The sequence below is a fragment of the Plecotus auritus genome (assembly GCF_963455305.1).
Source record: "Plecotus auritus genome assembly, chromosome: 2".
Lineage (NCBI taxonomy): Eukaryota > Metazoa > Chordata > Mammalia > Chiroptera > Vespertilionidae > Plecotus > Plecotus auritus.
Genome location: NC_137771.1, coordinates 5,258,461 through 5,271,310, shown reverse-complemented (window position 1 = coordinate 5,271,310; position 12,850 = coordinate 5,258,461). Strand labels below are relative to the sequence as shown.

Here is a 12,850-nt window from a genome sequence, read left to right as displayed (position 1 = left end):
CGAGGCTTGCCTGCGCCTCGGGCCAGCCCTGGGTGGCTGGGGGCTGAGGGGACTGGGGGACTCTGGAGGCAGGTGCACGGAGCAGCCAGACCCGCCTGAGGGTAGGCCCGGCTGTGCCGCATGCCTGCCGCCCTGGTGGGGCTGAGGGGACTGGGCACCATCTTTTGAGGGTGTGACTGTCAGCATATTCCCTCACTGGCTGTGGGTGCCGCCATCTTTGTGAGGGTGTGACAGTCAATTAGCATATTCCTTCTTTATTAGATAGGACTAGAGGCTCGATGCATGAAATTCGTGCAAGAGTAGGCCCCCGCCGCCCCGGCTTCGTCCAGAAGGTCGTTCTGCTGTTCAGCTATTCGGTCGATTTGCGTATTATGCTTTTACTATTATAGATTACTTAAAAATAATAAAATCCCAATGACTAAGCTTGTAGAGAATAAATAAATCAAGGGATTTCTCCATTAACAGTTCAGTGATATTTTCCGTTTAAAAATCCAGCCCTGGCCCGGCTGATGTGACTGTGGTTGAGCGTTGACCTATGAACCAGGAGGTCACAGTCTGATTCCCAGTCAGAGCACATGCCTGGGTTGCAGGCTCAATCCCCAGTGGGGGGCGTGCAGGAGGCAGCTGATCAATGATTCTCTCTAATCACTGATGTTTCTTTCTCTCCCTTCTTCTCTGAAATCAATAAAAATTACTTAAAAAAATATCCAGCTCTGACCAGTTTGGCTCAGTGGTTGGAGTGTTGGCCTGCATACCATAGGGTCAAGGGTTTGATTCCCCCATCAGGGGCAGTCAGGAGCAAGTACCTGGGTTGCAGGTTAATCCTTCCCCTTGGGGTGTGTGCGGGAGCCAACCAATCGATGTCTTTCTCTCACATGGATGTTTTCCTCTCTCTCCCTTCCAATCTCTCTGAAAGATCAATGGAGAAAACATCCTTACTCCTTGGGTGAGGATAAAAAGATAAATTTCCCAGCCGGCATGGCTCAGTGGTTGAGTGTCCACCTATGAACCTGGAGGTCATGGTTCGATTTCCGGTCAGGGCATATGCCTGCTTTGCAGGCTTGATCCCCAGTGTGGGGCGTGCATGAGATCAATGATTCTCTCTCATCATTGATGTTTCTCTCTCTCTTCTGAAATCAATAAAAACACATTAAAAAAAAAAGATAATTAAATAAAAATCCAACAAGCCCCTTTATAGAGGAAGCATCCCTTTTTCCTGCCTATTCTCATCCTGCCTTTGGGGCTGAGTTTCTTGCATTTCAGTGCCTGCGGCAGGAGAAGCAAGCAGAGAACTAACTTGTCAACATCAAATTTATTAATTCAAGAAAGTCAGTGAAAATTATTTTGAAATGATTCTCTTACCTAATTTACTGAATAGTAAGCAACCTAATTTTTAATGTTCATATTAAAATCTTGAGGAAAAATTCAGGCTTTAATATGAATATTCGAACAAAGACGTTGGTAAGCGCCACTATTACAAACAGTTAAAACAAGGTTCTGGAATAGAAATCTCTTTACTGTCATGCATTTTGGAAGCATGAAACATGCCTAGTTGTTGACAGTTGAAGCGAATTATACTAGGGAGCTCACCACCACCGACAAACTTCCTTCATGACTCAAGGGAAACAAAATAAACTCAACTTAAATACAATTAGAAACCACCCGCCCCTCATCCCTACCAGAGCGTCTGCCCCTGAATAGGAAACTCCATGCACCGGTTATTAGAGTCCTATCTTCCTAGACATTCAGACTGAAAACGAACCCAATGTCCGGTGAGAGGGTTAATGGAGACAATCCCTCCTACCTGCCTCTGCCTTAGCATTTTGTTCCTTATTAAACTTCCTTATAAGATGGGAGGATGGGCTTGTAATTCTGGTCATTTCTCATGTCTAGATTTAAAAAATATTTTTTTGAACTAGGGCATTTAAGCACCACCACCACTTCCGGGCACAATAAAAGTGAGCTAGCTCTTCAAGGAGCTGGCAATCAACCTTGGTCCCAGCAGCGGGGACCAAGAACGGCTCACACCCTCACGGGACTGCATCCCCACATTCCGCGTTCATGGCCGGCCGCGCTCTAACGTACCTGCAAAGTACCTGGGCTTGACTGGGCTTGGCTTCTGGAAATACATCCAGGAGCGAGGCCACTGCGTAAACAGTTCTTTGAAACTCTCACCTTTGGTTCAAACTGGAGATAGTGGATAACTTCATGAAAATGTATATAGTTTTAAATATTTAATGTCAGAAAGTTTTTTTTAAAACGCAGCAGCCTGAAAACTTGGGAGTATCAATCCGTAGGAGACTTGGAAATGTACAAAGAAGGAAATAGCTGGGCAATCTGTTCTGGTCAGCCCAGTGCCACCGACACGTGTCATCCCCTACCTGCCCTGTGCGAGATTTGACATTCCGATTAGAAGACACGTGCACTTTGACTTTAGAGGTTGTCTCTGTGTTTCTAGTGTTACCGGCCTATAGTTTACAGTACCGTGAAGTGAAAGAGGACAAAAACCAAATTTATACTTAAATTAAATAGCATGATTTAATTTACTTGCTGCTTAATCCTGAATCCTCTTAAATTAAAAAAACAACAACAAAAGTTAAAATTAACTATTAACGTTAATGAATTTAAACCTTCCAGAAAACATGAATCCAAAAGGAAATGTCCAACAGGTGACTGAGCCACATAGTTTATGGCCTTTCCTGTATCGGCCTCGAACATTCTAAACATCAATGGGAAAAAAAAATTCTTTATCGAGTTTTTCAGTTTTATTCTTCCGGAGCACAATTTTCGGCCTGTTACTGAGGACTGTCTTCCAATAGGTACACAATTAACTCATAGGTGGACAGCACAATGGCCGTGTTTGGGATCTGCCGGATGAGCTGGGCAAAGAGTCCTCTATAGAAGGCAAGGTAGCCTTCTTCCCGGAAGACCAGCCGCGCGGTCTGCACAAAGGACTTGTACTTGGTGCCCTCCTCCCGCAGCCGCGTCCTTATCACTTCTGCAGAGAGAAACACACGCTTTTGTGACAAATAAATTGCATTTCCAGGTAATATGAGGAGAATTCAAAGCACACAGCTTTATAATTATCAATGTATACCTCTGCCCGCCCATGTGCCACCTAAAATAATAAACTATGTTAAGATCTCAATAGATGCCCTGGCCGGGTAGCTCAGTTGATTAGTGTGTCATGCTATGCCAAGGCTGCGGGCTTGATCCCGGTCTGGGCACATACAGGAAGCAACCGATGACTGCATAAATAAGTGGAACAACAAACTGATGTTTCTTTCTCTCTCTCCTCCCTTCCCCCACTCTCTTAAAAAAAAAAAAAGCTTAGTTTGAGTGGGACTTGATTTTAAGATAGTTTATGGTTTTCTACTCCAATTAAGTAAATGCTGTAATTTCACCAAAAGTGGCATTTGTATTAAGCATGGTATTATCTTCCACAAGACTTTCTTTTCATGTACTCCCAACTTTCTCCTCCTATAATCCTCCTCTGCTCTGTCCAGCTTAAACGCTGCCTCCTCCTTTTAAACCAAACCTTGGCCCACCTGGCCCTGCCTCACCGAGGTGCCCACAACATGACATTGCCGGTCACTGCCTGCCGAGCAGACCTCTGCCACCCTGTCTCACTGCCAGGGAGCCGCCCGCCTCTCTTCATGAGCCTCGAGGCCACGCAGTGTCCGGCTCACACTGGGACTCCGTCACCTGTTACTGAGTTCACCACAGCCATTGGCCACAGCTGACAGCACAGTAGGCTTTTGAAAACAAGGCTTGTTTTTCATGGCACAATAAACAAAGCTATTATTTTAATAGTAGCTCAAAAGGACAGGAGGCCTATCATTCTTTTTAAAAATAAACTTAAAAGCCCTAGCTGGTTTGGTCAATGGATACAGCACTGGCCTGCGGACTGAAGGGTCTGGTCCCCGGTTCAATTCCGGTCAAAGGCACATGTCTGGATTGCAGGCTCAGTTCCCAGTACGAGGCAGCCAATCAATGATTCTCTCTCATCATTGATGTTTCTATCTCTCCCTCTCTCTCCCTCTCTCTCTGAAATCAATAAAATATCTTTAAAATAAATAAATAAATAAACTTAAAAAAAATAAACTTTAAGTGGAAAATAAAATTCAAAGTGGAAGCTGAGAGATTTTAAGTTTGGCTCCTATGTCATTTTTTTAAGTTAAAGAATTTTAAGTAAAATCCAGATTTTTGGCTTCTTGAAAACATAAGTTCTACAACACAGGCCCACGTTCTGCACAGCAAGTTTTGGGAACTGGGGTTGAGTGACACAGAGTTCCTGCAAAACACACACACACACACACACACACACACACACACACACACACACACGAGCGAGGGGGAGGCCAGTCCCACTCGGGCTCGGTTCCCTCACTACCTGCAGGCATGTGCATTTCAGTCGGCTCCAGGGTCCAGGTACACTGACAAACGGCACAGCCTGACAGCTGTCACTGCTCTGGGAGAAGAGTGGCACGTACCGTGTGGATAGGCGATACAAGAGGCACATCCCTTAGACACAGCAGCAGCTGCCATAAGTCCAAAAAAACTTGCGGAATTCTTCTCAGTCCCATTTGTAGAGGGGGCGAATGGAGCATCCTTCAGATACTTCTTCAAGCTTTCATAAATAGCAAAGCAGATGACAGTTTCTGAGATCCCCGCGTACGAGGCAGTTAATCCCCGATAGAAGCCACGAATGCCTTCCGTCTGGTACACGTGGCGCGCACACTGGAGTGTGTTCATCTGCTTACAGCCGCGCACCCTGTGACAGAGACCAAGGACAGGCCATCAGACCATGAGTGAGCGGGCTCCAAAGACCCTCGCCGGGTGGAAGGAAATCAGTGGATGGCACATGTCCTCCCGCACGGAGGGCAGCTGTGCCTGGCCCACGGCAAGCCCCGGTCCACAGGCTGGGCCACGCGGCCGGCCCACAGAGAATGTGTGCCCGTACAAGAGTCACAAGAACATGTTCACAGCCTCTGGCCCGAGTTTGGAAAGAGCTTCGAGGAGGAAGACATTCCTCACAGAGAAAATCTAACCAACATGATCAATTCGTCCGGCACCTAAAAAGAGGCGTAGCGGTGCCCTGGGCGCCCGTGCCAGACCAGAACTGCTGTGCAGGCGTGGGTGTGGGAGGCGGACAGCTGGTATGTGAGGCACAATTACAATGTGTTTTAAGAAGACACTGAAGGAAAACCCGCCAGCCTTCTCCAAATGAAATTCGCTCGTCTCCAAATGGGGCACTAACTCCATTACTTCTAAATGCCTGAAACCACAAACGTCGAACAGACTACACAGCAACTACTCAAAAGACTTAGGCTGGGAGTCCTCCCGTGATGGAAAGTGCTCAACGGGCTGGATACAAGCTGAATCCCAGGACCCGACAGAGTGTGCACTGGTCAGGCAGAGACCTGCCCGGCTCCCATCACTCTCCATGGTGGTCTCCCCTGCTCCGCTGCGTCTCCCCCGGGCTGTTCTCTAGCTGAGCTGGGGTGATCTTCCTAACACAAATCCAACCCACCACTCCCTGCTTGCCACTCTGCAGGCAGGGTTTCTCAGCCTGGGGACCACTGACATTCGGGCCAGATCACTCTGTTGTGGGGCTGTCCTCTGCCCTGGAGGACCTGGCCTCTACCCACCATGTCACAGCACCCCACCTGAGCTTGACAACTAAAAAGGTCTCTAGTCACCACCAAATGTCCCCTGGGGCAAGTGCCCGGGGCTGCCAGCAACTGCTCCAATGGCTCTCCAAACAGAGCCCAGGTCCAACTCCAGACTCCTTCCCAGGGGTTAAGGCTGTGGCCTTGCCTGCTTCCCCGCTTCTCTTTCCATGGTCCCTCCTGCTCCCGCACATTCGCATGTGGCGCTGACCACGCTTCTCCTTTCCTTCCCCAGAGCGCACGGTGCTTTCCTGCCTCCAGGTTTGCCGGGACACGGTTCTCTGGCCGCAGCCTCTTCACTGCCGCTTTCTCAGACAGCAGGGACGATGCTGCTGCCACAGGACATGCCTCTCTGTGCATCCTGCCTTGACTGCACTGGGGACCCCCCTGCGGGGCCTGCAGTACTGAAGGCCCTTATCCCACCAGACTGTGATTCCCTTTATTTCCTGAAAGCCGAGCCTCTGGAAGGTAATGCCTGCGTCTCACTCCCCGCGTTTCCCGTGACGAGTGTGCAGGAAGCATGTGAGAAACGCTCCGTGGTGAGGGACAGGTTACAGGCCATCCGAACAAACCTTTCCAACTCCTGAGCACGGGTCACTACAGGTAGATTTACAAGGATGCACATGCGGGCCCTCCGCTGACTCGAGCACTTATCACTGCTAAGGGACTAGCACCCTGCGCACCCTGGAATTGGGAGTGATTCCCGAAGGTTTCCAGGAGGAGCTGGTTAGAAGCTGGAAGGCAAGCCGGCGATAGCACAACCAAGAAGGGAGAAATGACTCCTGGTGAGGGATGGTCGACTCAGGGCTGGACACGTAACAGCACATGTTTTTAGGAAATTGCAAAGGACCTTGAGTGGTAAGCCAAGGAGTTAGGGTTTAACCCTGAGCGTAATCGAGATTCATCGAAGGATTCTAAGCAAATGATATGTTCAAAATTATTAGAACTGCTGCATTTTAGAAGGTTCCTTCAGGCAGAATGGGACGGGGAAATATGGAGTCCAAGGCCAATGCAGAGGCTACTGAGGTCACTGGAGAGGAAGAACAAGCCACAGCCCCTACCTGCACTTGCAGGGGTTCCTGCTCTCTCCGCTGTCCTTTCTAGGTAGCTTAGGTTGGACTGGATTAGCTGGAAGTTTCCAGTGCCCCACACAGTTACACAGGGTTCTTAGAGAGAATCCCGTCACAAACCTCACTTACCATCACTCCTCCTCTGAAATTACAGTCGTTATTGGCCACAGCCTGATTTAATATATCAAGTACATTTGTTACTGTATCGTAATTATAAAAAACATTAGTAACTGTATTTCAGCAACTCGTTCCCATTGCTTCTACTATTCTAAAAAGGGCCTGCAGACTTCCCCACACCGCCAAGGGAATCTGCAGGGTGATTCCAGAAACCAGAGTCCGAGGGCCTCGGAGAGAAAATGGCCCTTCCCAGGCCTGGAGGCATTCGCTTTTCTCCCTCACTGTAAGGCATCTTCCCGCCTGAAAGAGAAGCATCTGGGGAGAGCCCCTAGTGCTGCAACTGGGGTGGGGCCCGCCAAGCGCAGGGACCCCCAGCGGTCTGCAGAGGTCAGCACTGCACACCAGGGACCACAGCTGAGCGAACTTGCGGCCCCCTCTGTTGGCCTTTGTCCCCACAATGCGAGACAGCACGACTCTCCAAACAAAAGGAGCTGCTGTGTGCTCACATTCAGAAAGAACAAGACTGTGTACTGCACTCCACAGGGGCTGGGGGGAGAAATATCCCCAAGAATTCTTATGTTAAGGAAGCAACAATTAATAACTTACTTCCGTTCTAGCTGCATCCGGGTTTTAACCATCCATATAGGATTCATTAGGGAATTTGTGATAAAAGCTGGAAGAAAAAACACACCAGAAAATGTCATCACTGAACACAGCCAACGCTGATTAAAGTTGTCTATTCCATCTGATAAGTGCCGAAACCAGGCTTTCCAAGGTTTAATAGTAAAAATGGACAGCAGGAAGCAGCTACATTTCTGTATGCTCAGGAAGCTCCAGTCCCTAAAGCGTAGCTTCTACTGGTATGTTGGACCTAAAAGTCTCCCCAACTTCTGCAGCCCGGCCTAGGGTTTCCAGCCCCTAGGCGGTGCTGTGGGTGTTTCTGTCAAAGTGATGCCCATGGTAAACATGAAACCACCCTACAGCTCCGTCTGTAAGCATCAGATCCAGAAATAATTTGTTTTTAAGGGAAGTTGCTGTCTTAATCCAAAAGGCTGCCTTATATCAAACTTAAAATAAAAGGAACTAAATCTCCACTTAACTGAATCCAAAGGCAGACATTTTAATACCTACCAATGTTTCAGGAAACTGAAGTTTTAACACTGATCTGCTTACAAGAACCATTGGTCAGTGAGTCTCCCCATCTCAACACTGCCAATCATTCCAGAGCAACAGAACACAGCAGAGTCAGGCATCAGCCTGACTCAGTGACCCTCCTTGTGGCCTTGCCCTCCCCAGTCGCGGGCACAGCAGTCAGACGGAGGAACCCAGGGCGAGGCTGAAAGACTGCCGCAGCTTTGCTTTAGGTACTGAGGTTCTTCTAATGCGAACGCTGCCCAGTTAAGCCTGATAACCAGCGTGTAGGTTGCAGCCAACCCCTATCGGTCTCAAAGTGAAGGCCCCCTCGGAGCTCTGCACTCATCGACACACGCCTTTCTTGTTTAACATCAGTTCCAACTGGGGTCCAGAGCACCATCTGTAACTACTCAGGGGGGTTACTGGTGTTTTATTTGACGTAGAGAGGTGTATACACTTACAGGCTGGCAGAAGCGGGAATTCTTTATAAAATGCCAATTTAAGTTCTCTAAAATACCTTTCTAGTTCAACAGACATAAACATAGATCTGTACGACATGGCCTTCTCGCAGCAATCTACAAGTCCCTGCCGTTTTTGCCAAGCATTTCCTGGGGGGAAATCCTGCTACAAGTTTCCTATGGTGAGCAGGATGACTCCCTCATGAGGAACGCTCTCCGGCCTGTTCCGGTCCCACTAAAAGCCCACCAGCCCCGACCCTTGTTGTAGAACCCAGTGATTAGGACAAAGTGCCAGCTGTGCACAGGAGTCATGAGAAAAGGAGCTTGAACTTTAGAAAACAGTGTCATGAAACAAGACATGAAAAGCACATTGAAATTCCTTGAAAAGAAGCACTGCACCCGACTAGCATGCATGGACATGGACATGCTGAGGCAGAATGAAAAGCTTTAGTGGCCAGAGAGAGAGAAACCAGGTTACAAACGGACCTCAAACACATCATTTTATCAGCTCTAACATAAAGCGTCAGAAACATGACTTCAGATGGAGAAGAGGCAGAGAGCTAATTTCTAATTCCTAGAAAAGGCTGTTGGGCACAGCACGTGCTTTCTCCACCCACGGGTAACGTACCTGCAGAGCCAGCTGAGAAAATGTGCACAATATTGCTGTTAGGCACGAAAATGCCATTGAACTGCTCTTTGGCTTTGGAGTAACATGCAAAGTACACAGCCCTGTTAGAACAAAGGGAGAATGCGATGAAGACACCGGCACGGCACTGCCAATATGATGTCCCTCCGCAACCTCTAAAACTTCAGGTAAATAACATGGGCAAGAAGTTAACACGTGACAAAAGCTTGGCCTCATCTGTGTTAAACCCAAACCTGCTGCAGGCTCCTTCAGGAAGGTTCTGCGCGCCCCTCAGAAAGTATTCGGTGGAGGGAAGAGTCCAAAATAACGGAGGAAAATGAGATTGTGGTAACATACAAAGCCCATTTATGTTCTTCGTTCTGGATAAATGCCAATCCTTTGAGCACCAACATATACTGTAACCTTTAAAATGTGCAGTATTTCTAAAATATACCACACTCGTCCTGCCTCACAGCAAAATGAGCGTGTGACTGGGGGAGGGGGCAATGCTGCTGATCACACACACTCACTTAGAGAAGATTCAGGGGTGAGAGCAGACTCATTTTCAACGCAGTAAAATAACTAGAATCTCTTCCTCACCGGGCACTGAAGACACACCAACAGTTCCCACCATTCCCCTTTGTCAGGTGTGTTCGGGCAAATGTGCACAGAAGAGACTGGCCACCTAGCACTACGGCCCTTCCGTGGGAAAGGACTCAGGATATCACATCTGCATGAGGGAACCAGGTGAAAGTTCAAAGCTTACCTTGATGGTGCAACTCCAACCAAATTTGGACCCAAGCCTCTAAAAAGTGACTTTGGTCCCTCCTTCTCCAAGATTGACCTGAATAATATAAAGAAGATCCATCTTTAAAATCCTTAGGCAAGACCTATGCAAAGCAAGCATCAGCCTTCCGCTAGCGCCCTGAACAAAGAATAATAGGTTGTTGCACGGCCGGTGTGGTTTGGTGGTTGAGTGTCGATCTAGGAATCAGGAGGTCACAGTTTGATTCCCGGTCAGGGCACATGCCCGGGTTGCAGGCTTGATCCCCAGTGGGGGGTGTGCAGGAGGCAGCCGATCAATGATTCTCTCTCATCATTGCTGTTTCTCTCTCTCTCCTCCTTCCTCTCTGAAATCAATACAAATATTAAAAAATAAAAAAGAGTAATAGATTGTTTACAAGACCCCAGGCTTTATCTGATTATAGTACAGCACAGAACGGGAAGGCTGAAGAACACGGCTGCAGTAGCAGTGAAAATCCGCGCTTCGGAAGCATCAGTCTGACATGTTTGCAAGAAGCTTTTTCCCTGCTCACGAAGGAGCAAGGCACTCGAGGTTTGTACGAGGAGACCCTGTAGGGACAACGAGCACTGGCAAAGGGGCTGACACAGGCCCCGTGTTCCCACTATACCAAGGTCCCCTGAGAGACACGCTCGGAGATTTCTCTGGATGGCACTTCTTTTGGGTTTACCCTTTATTTATAACACCCCATGTTCTAGGTTTTCACTTACTGTGGGCAAGCCCTAAACAGATACAAGGAATAGGAAACCTAGTAATTTCAGGGGCTGGATGGAAAAGCCTAGTACCTCAAGTCCAAAGAGAACACTGTGCCTGCTCTTTCTTTTTCATTTTTCTCATTGTGGTAACATATATGTAACATAAATTTTTACCATTCTAATCATTTTTAAATGTACAGTTCAGGGGCATTAAGTGCATTCACATTGTTGTGCAACCATCACCAGCTTCTGCCTCTAGAACTTTTTCATCGTCTCAACTAAAATTCCATACCCACTGAACACTAACCCTCCATGCCGCCCCCCGCACCTGCCCTTGGCACCTACCATTCTACCTGCTGTCGCCATGAACCTGACTGCTCTAAGGCCTCATGGAATCACACAGTATTTGTGCTTCTGTGACTGGCACATTTCACTTAGCATAACTGCTCAAGATTCGCCCCTGCTGCAGTACATGTCAGAATTTCCTTCTTTTTAAAGCTGAGTAACATTCCATTGTATAAATGGGCACAGTTTGTTTATCCATTTATCTGTCAATAGACACTTGGGTTGCTTCCCACCTTTTGGCTACTGGGAAAAATGCTGCTATGAACATGAATGTCCAAATATCTATTCAAGTCCCTATACCCAGAAATGGAATTGCTGGATCATATGGTAAAATTCTAGGTTTAATTTTTTGAGAATTGGCCATACTATCAACCATAGCAGCTGCACCCATCAACAACACACATGGGTTCCAATTTTTCCATATACTTGCCAACATGCTTTAAAAAATAACTGTTAAATATAGTTTTGATCAACAGTGACTAAGAAAATCCTAAAAGCACTGTATAGAACATTCTTTAGAAGCATAATCCCCACTGCAACGTTAATTCTTTAAGTTAGTTAAGTTTATTCTTTTTCTTTTAAAAAAAATATATTTTTATTGATTACAGAAAGGAAAGGAAAGGGAGAGAGAAACATCAATGAGGAGAGAGAATCATTGCCAGCTGCTTCCTGCACACCCCCCTACTGGGGATCGAGCCCCCAATCCTGGCATGTGTCCTGACTGGGAATCGAACCGTGGCCTCCTGGTTCATAGGTCAGTGGTCAGTGCTCAACCACTGAGCCACTCTGACTGGGCAAATTTACTCTTTTCAATGGCTCAGTTTTTTGGTATCTAAGAGAATTTACATTGTTAAATCAGAGTCCCCTCTAATTCAATCTCCTTTTCTGAGAATTTTCTTTACTTGGTAATTAGTACTTCCAATTTGACAGCATTCTAAGTTGGCCAAGCTCAGAAATAATCACATTGTTTTCAAAAGAGTTTATATTCCATTATGACACTGCAGGTAAGATAAAAAGACATCTTTCACTTCGAGAAGATAGTCCTAGAAAACTAACAATAAAATGAATCCTGTCAATTCTAACTCTACCAACTTTGACTTTTCGCACAGAGAAAATGTTTCCAAAACCAACCTGAAGTTTTTGGTGCAAAAGAGGTTAAGCTGATATGTTTTAGTCCTTAGCGTGTTGCTAATGTTAAAGTTTTCTCCATTTGTAGTTTTCGCTCCTGTTCTTTCCTTCCTTAGATCAGTGTAATTTTCATGATCTAGATTCCTAGAAATCTGAATCCTAACCTCTCCTCTCCACGTTTTTTGATGTTTATAAAATAGTTCAATTGCTTGATGAGAAAGAATATTTATACCTTTAAAAGCGTTCTTAAAAAGCAGTAGGCTAGCAATTAGACAAGAAAAAAATAAATAAAAGGTATCTAGATTGGAAAGTAAATCTATCTCTATTTACAGACATATTATATATAGAAATACTAAAGAATCCACTAACAATTTCTATAATAAACTAGTTCAGCAAGGTTGCAGGATACAAGGTCAATGTACACACACTCAAAAATACCCAAACAATTGTATGTCTACACAGAAGCAATGAATAATCTAAGAATGGGAATAAACAGCTATTCCATATAAAACAGCATCAAAAGAATGAAATATTTATCTATAGAGAGACAAAGTAGATTAGTGGTTGCCAGGGGTTGGTGGAGGAGGAATGGGGAATGACTGCTCATGGGTACATGTTTCTTCTTGGTGTGATGAAAATGTTTTAGAACTAAGATATGGTGGGGGTCATATAACTCTAAATATACTAAAACCCACTGAATTGTATACTTTAGGAGGACAAATTGTATGCTTCTGAATAATATCTCAATAAAGCTACTACACTATCTCAAAATACTAGGGGCGACCAGGCTGGCAGGGGAGGGCA

General features: G+C 46.3%; 1 protein-coding gene across 2 annotated transcripts in view; it reads right to left on the bottom strand.

The window, feature by feature from the left end:
* Positions 1 to 2,512: 2,512 nt before the first annotated feature.
* SLC25A33 (solute carrier family 25 member 33) overlaps positions 2,513 to 12,850 on the bottom strand; it is a 30,759-nt gene continuing 20,421 nt past the window's right edge. The window contains exons 3-7 of one of the 2 annotated variants that reach the window (XM_080655882.1): positions 9,843 to 9,920; positions 9,080 to 9,180; positions 7,466 to 7,532; positions 4,494 to 4,774; positions 2,513 to 2,998 (exon numbers count right to left, since the gene is read on the bottom strand). In XM_080655882.1, coding sequence (XP_080512008.1) covers positions 2,796 to 2,998; positions 4,494 to 4,774; positions 7,466 to 7,532; positions 9,080 to 9,180; positions 9,843 to 9,920 — 730 coding nt within the window. In that variant the 3' untranslated portion in view covers positions 2,513 to 2,795. The remainder of the gene's footprint in view (positions 2,999 to 4,493; positions 4,775 to 7,465; positions 7,533 to 9,079; positions 9,181 to 9,842; positions 9,921 to 12,850) is intronic. The other variant, XM_080655883.1, reaches the window with a different exon arrangement.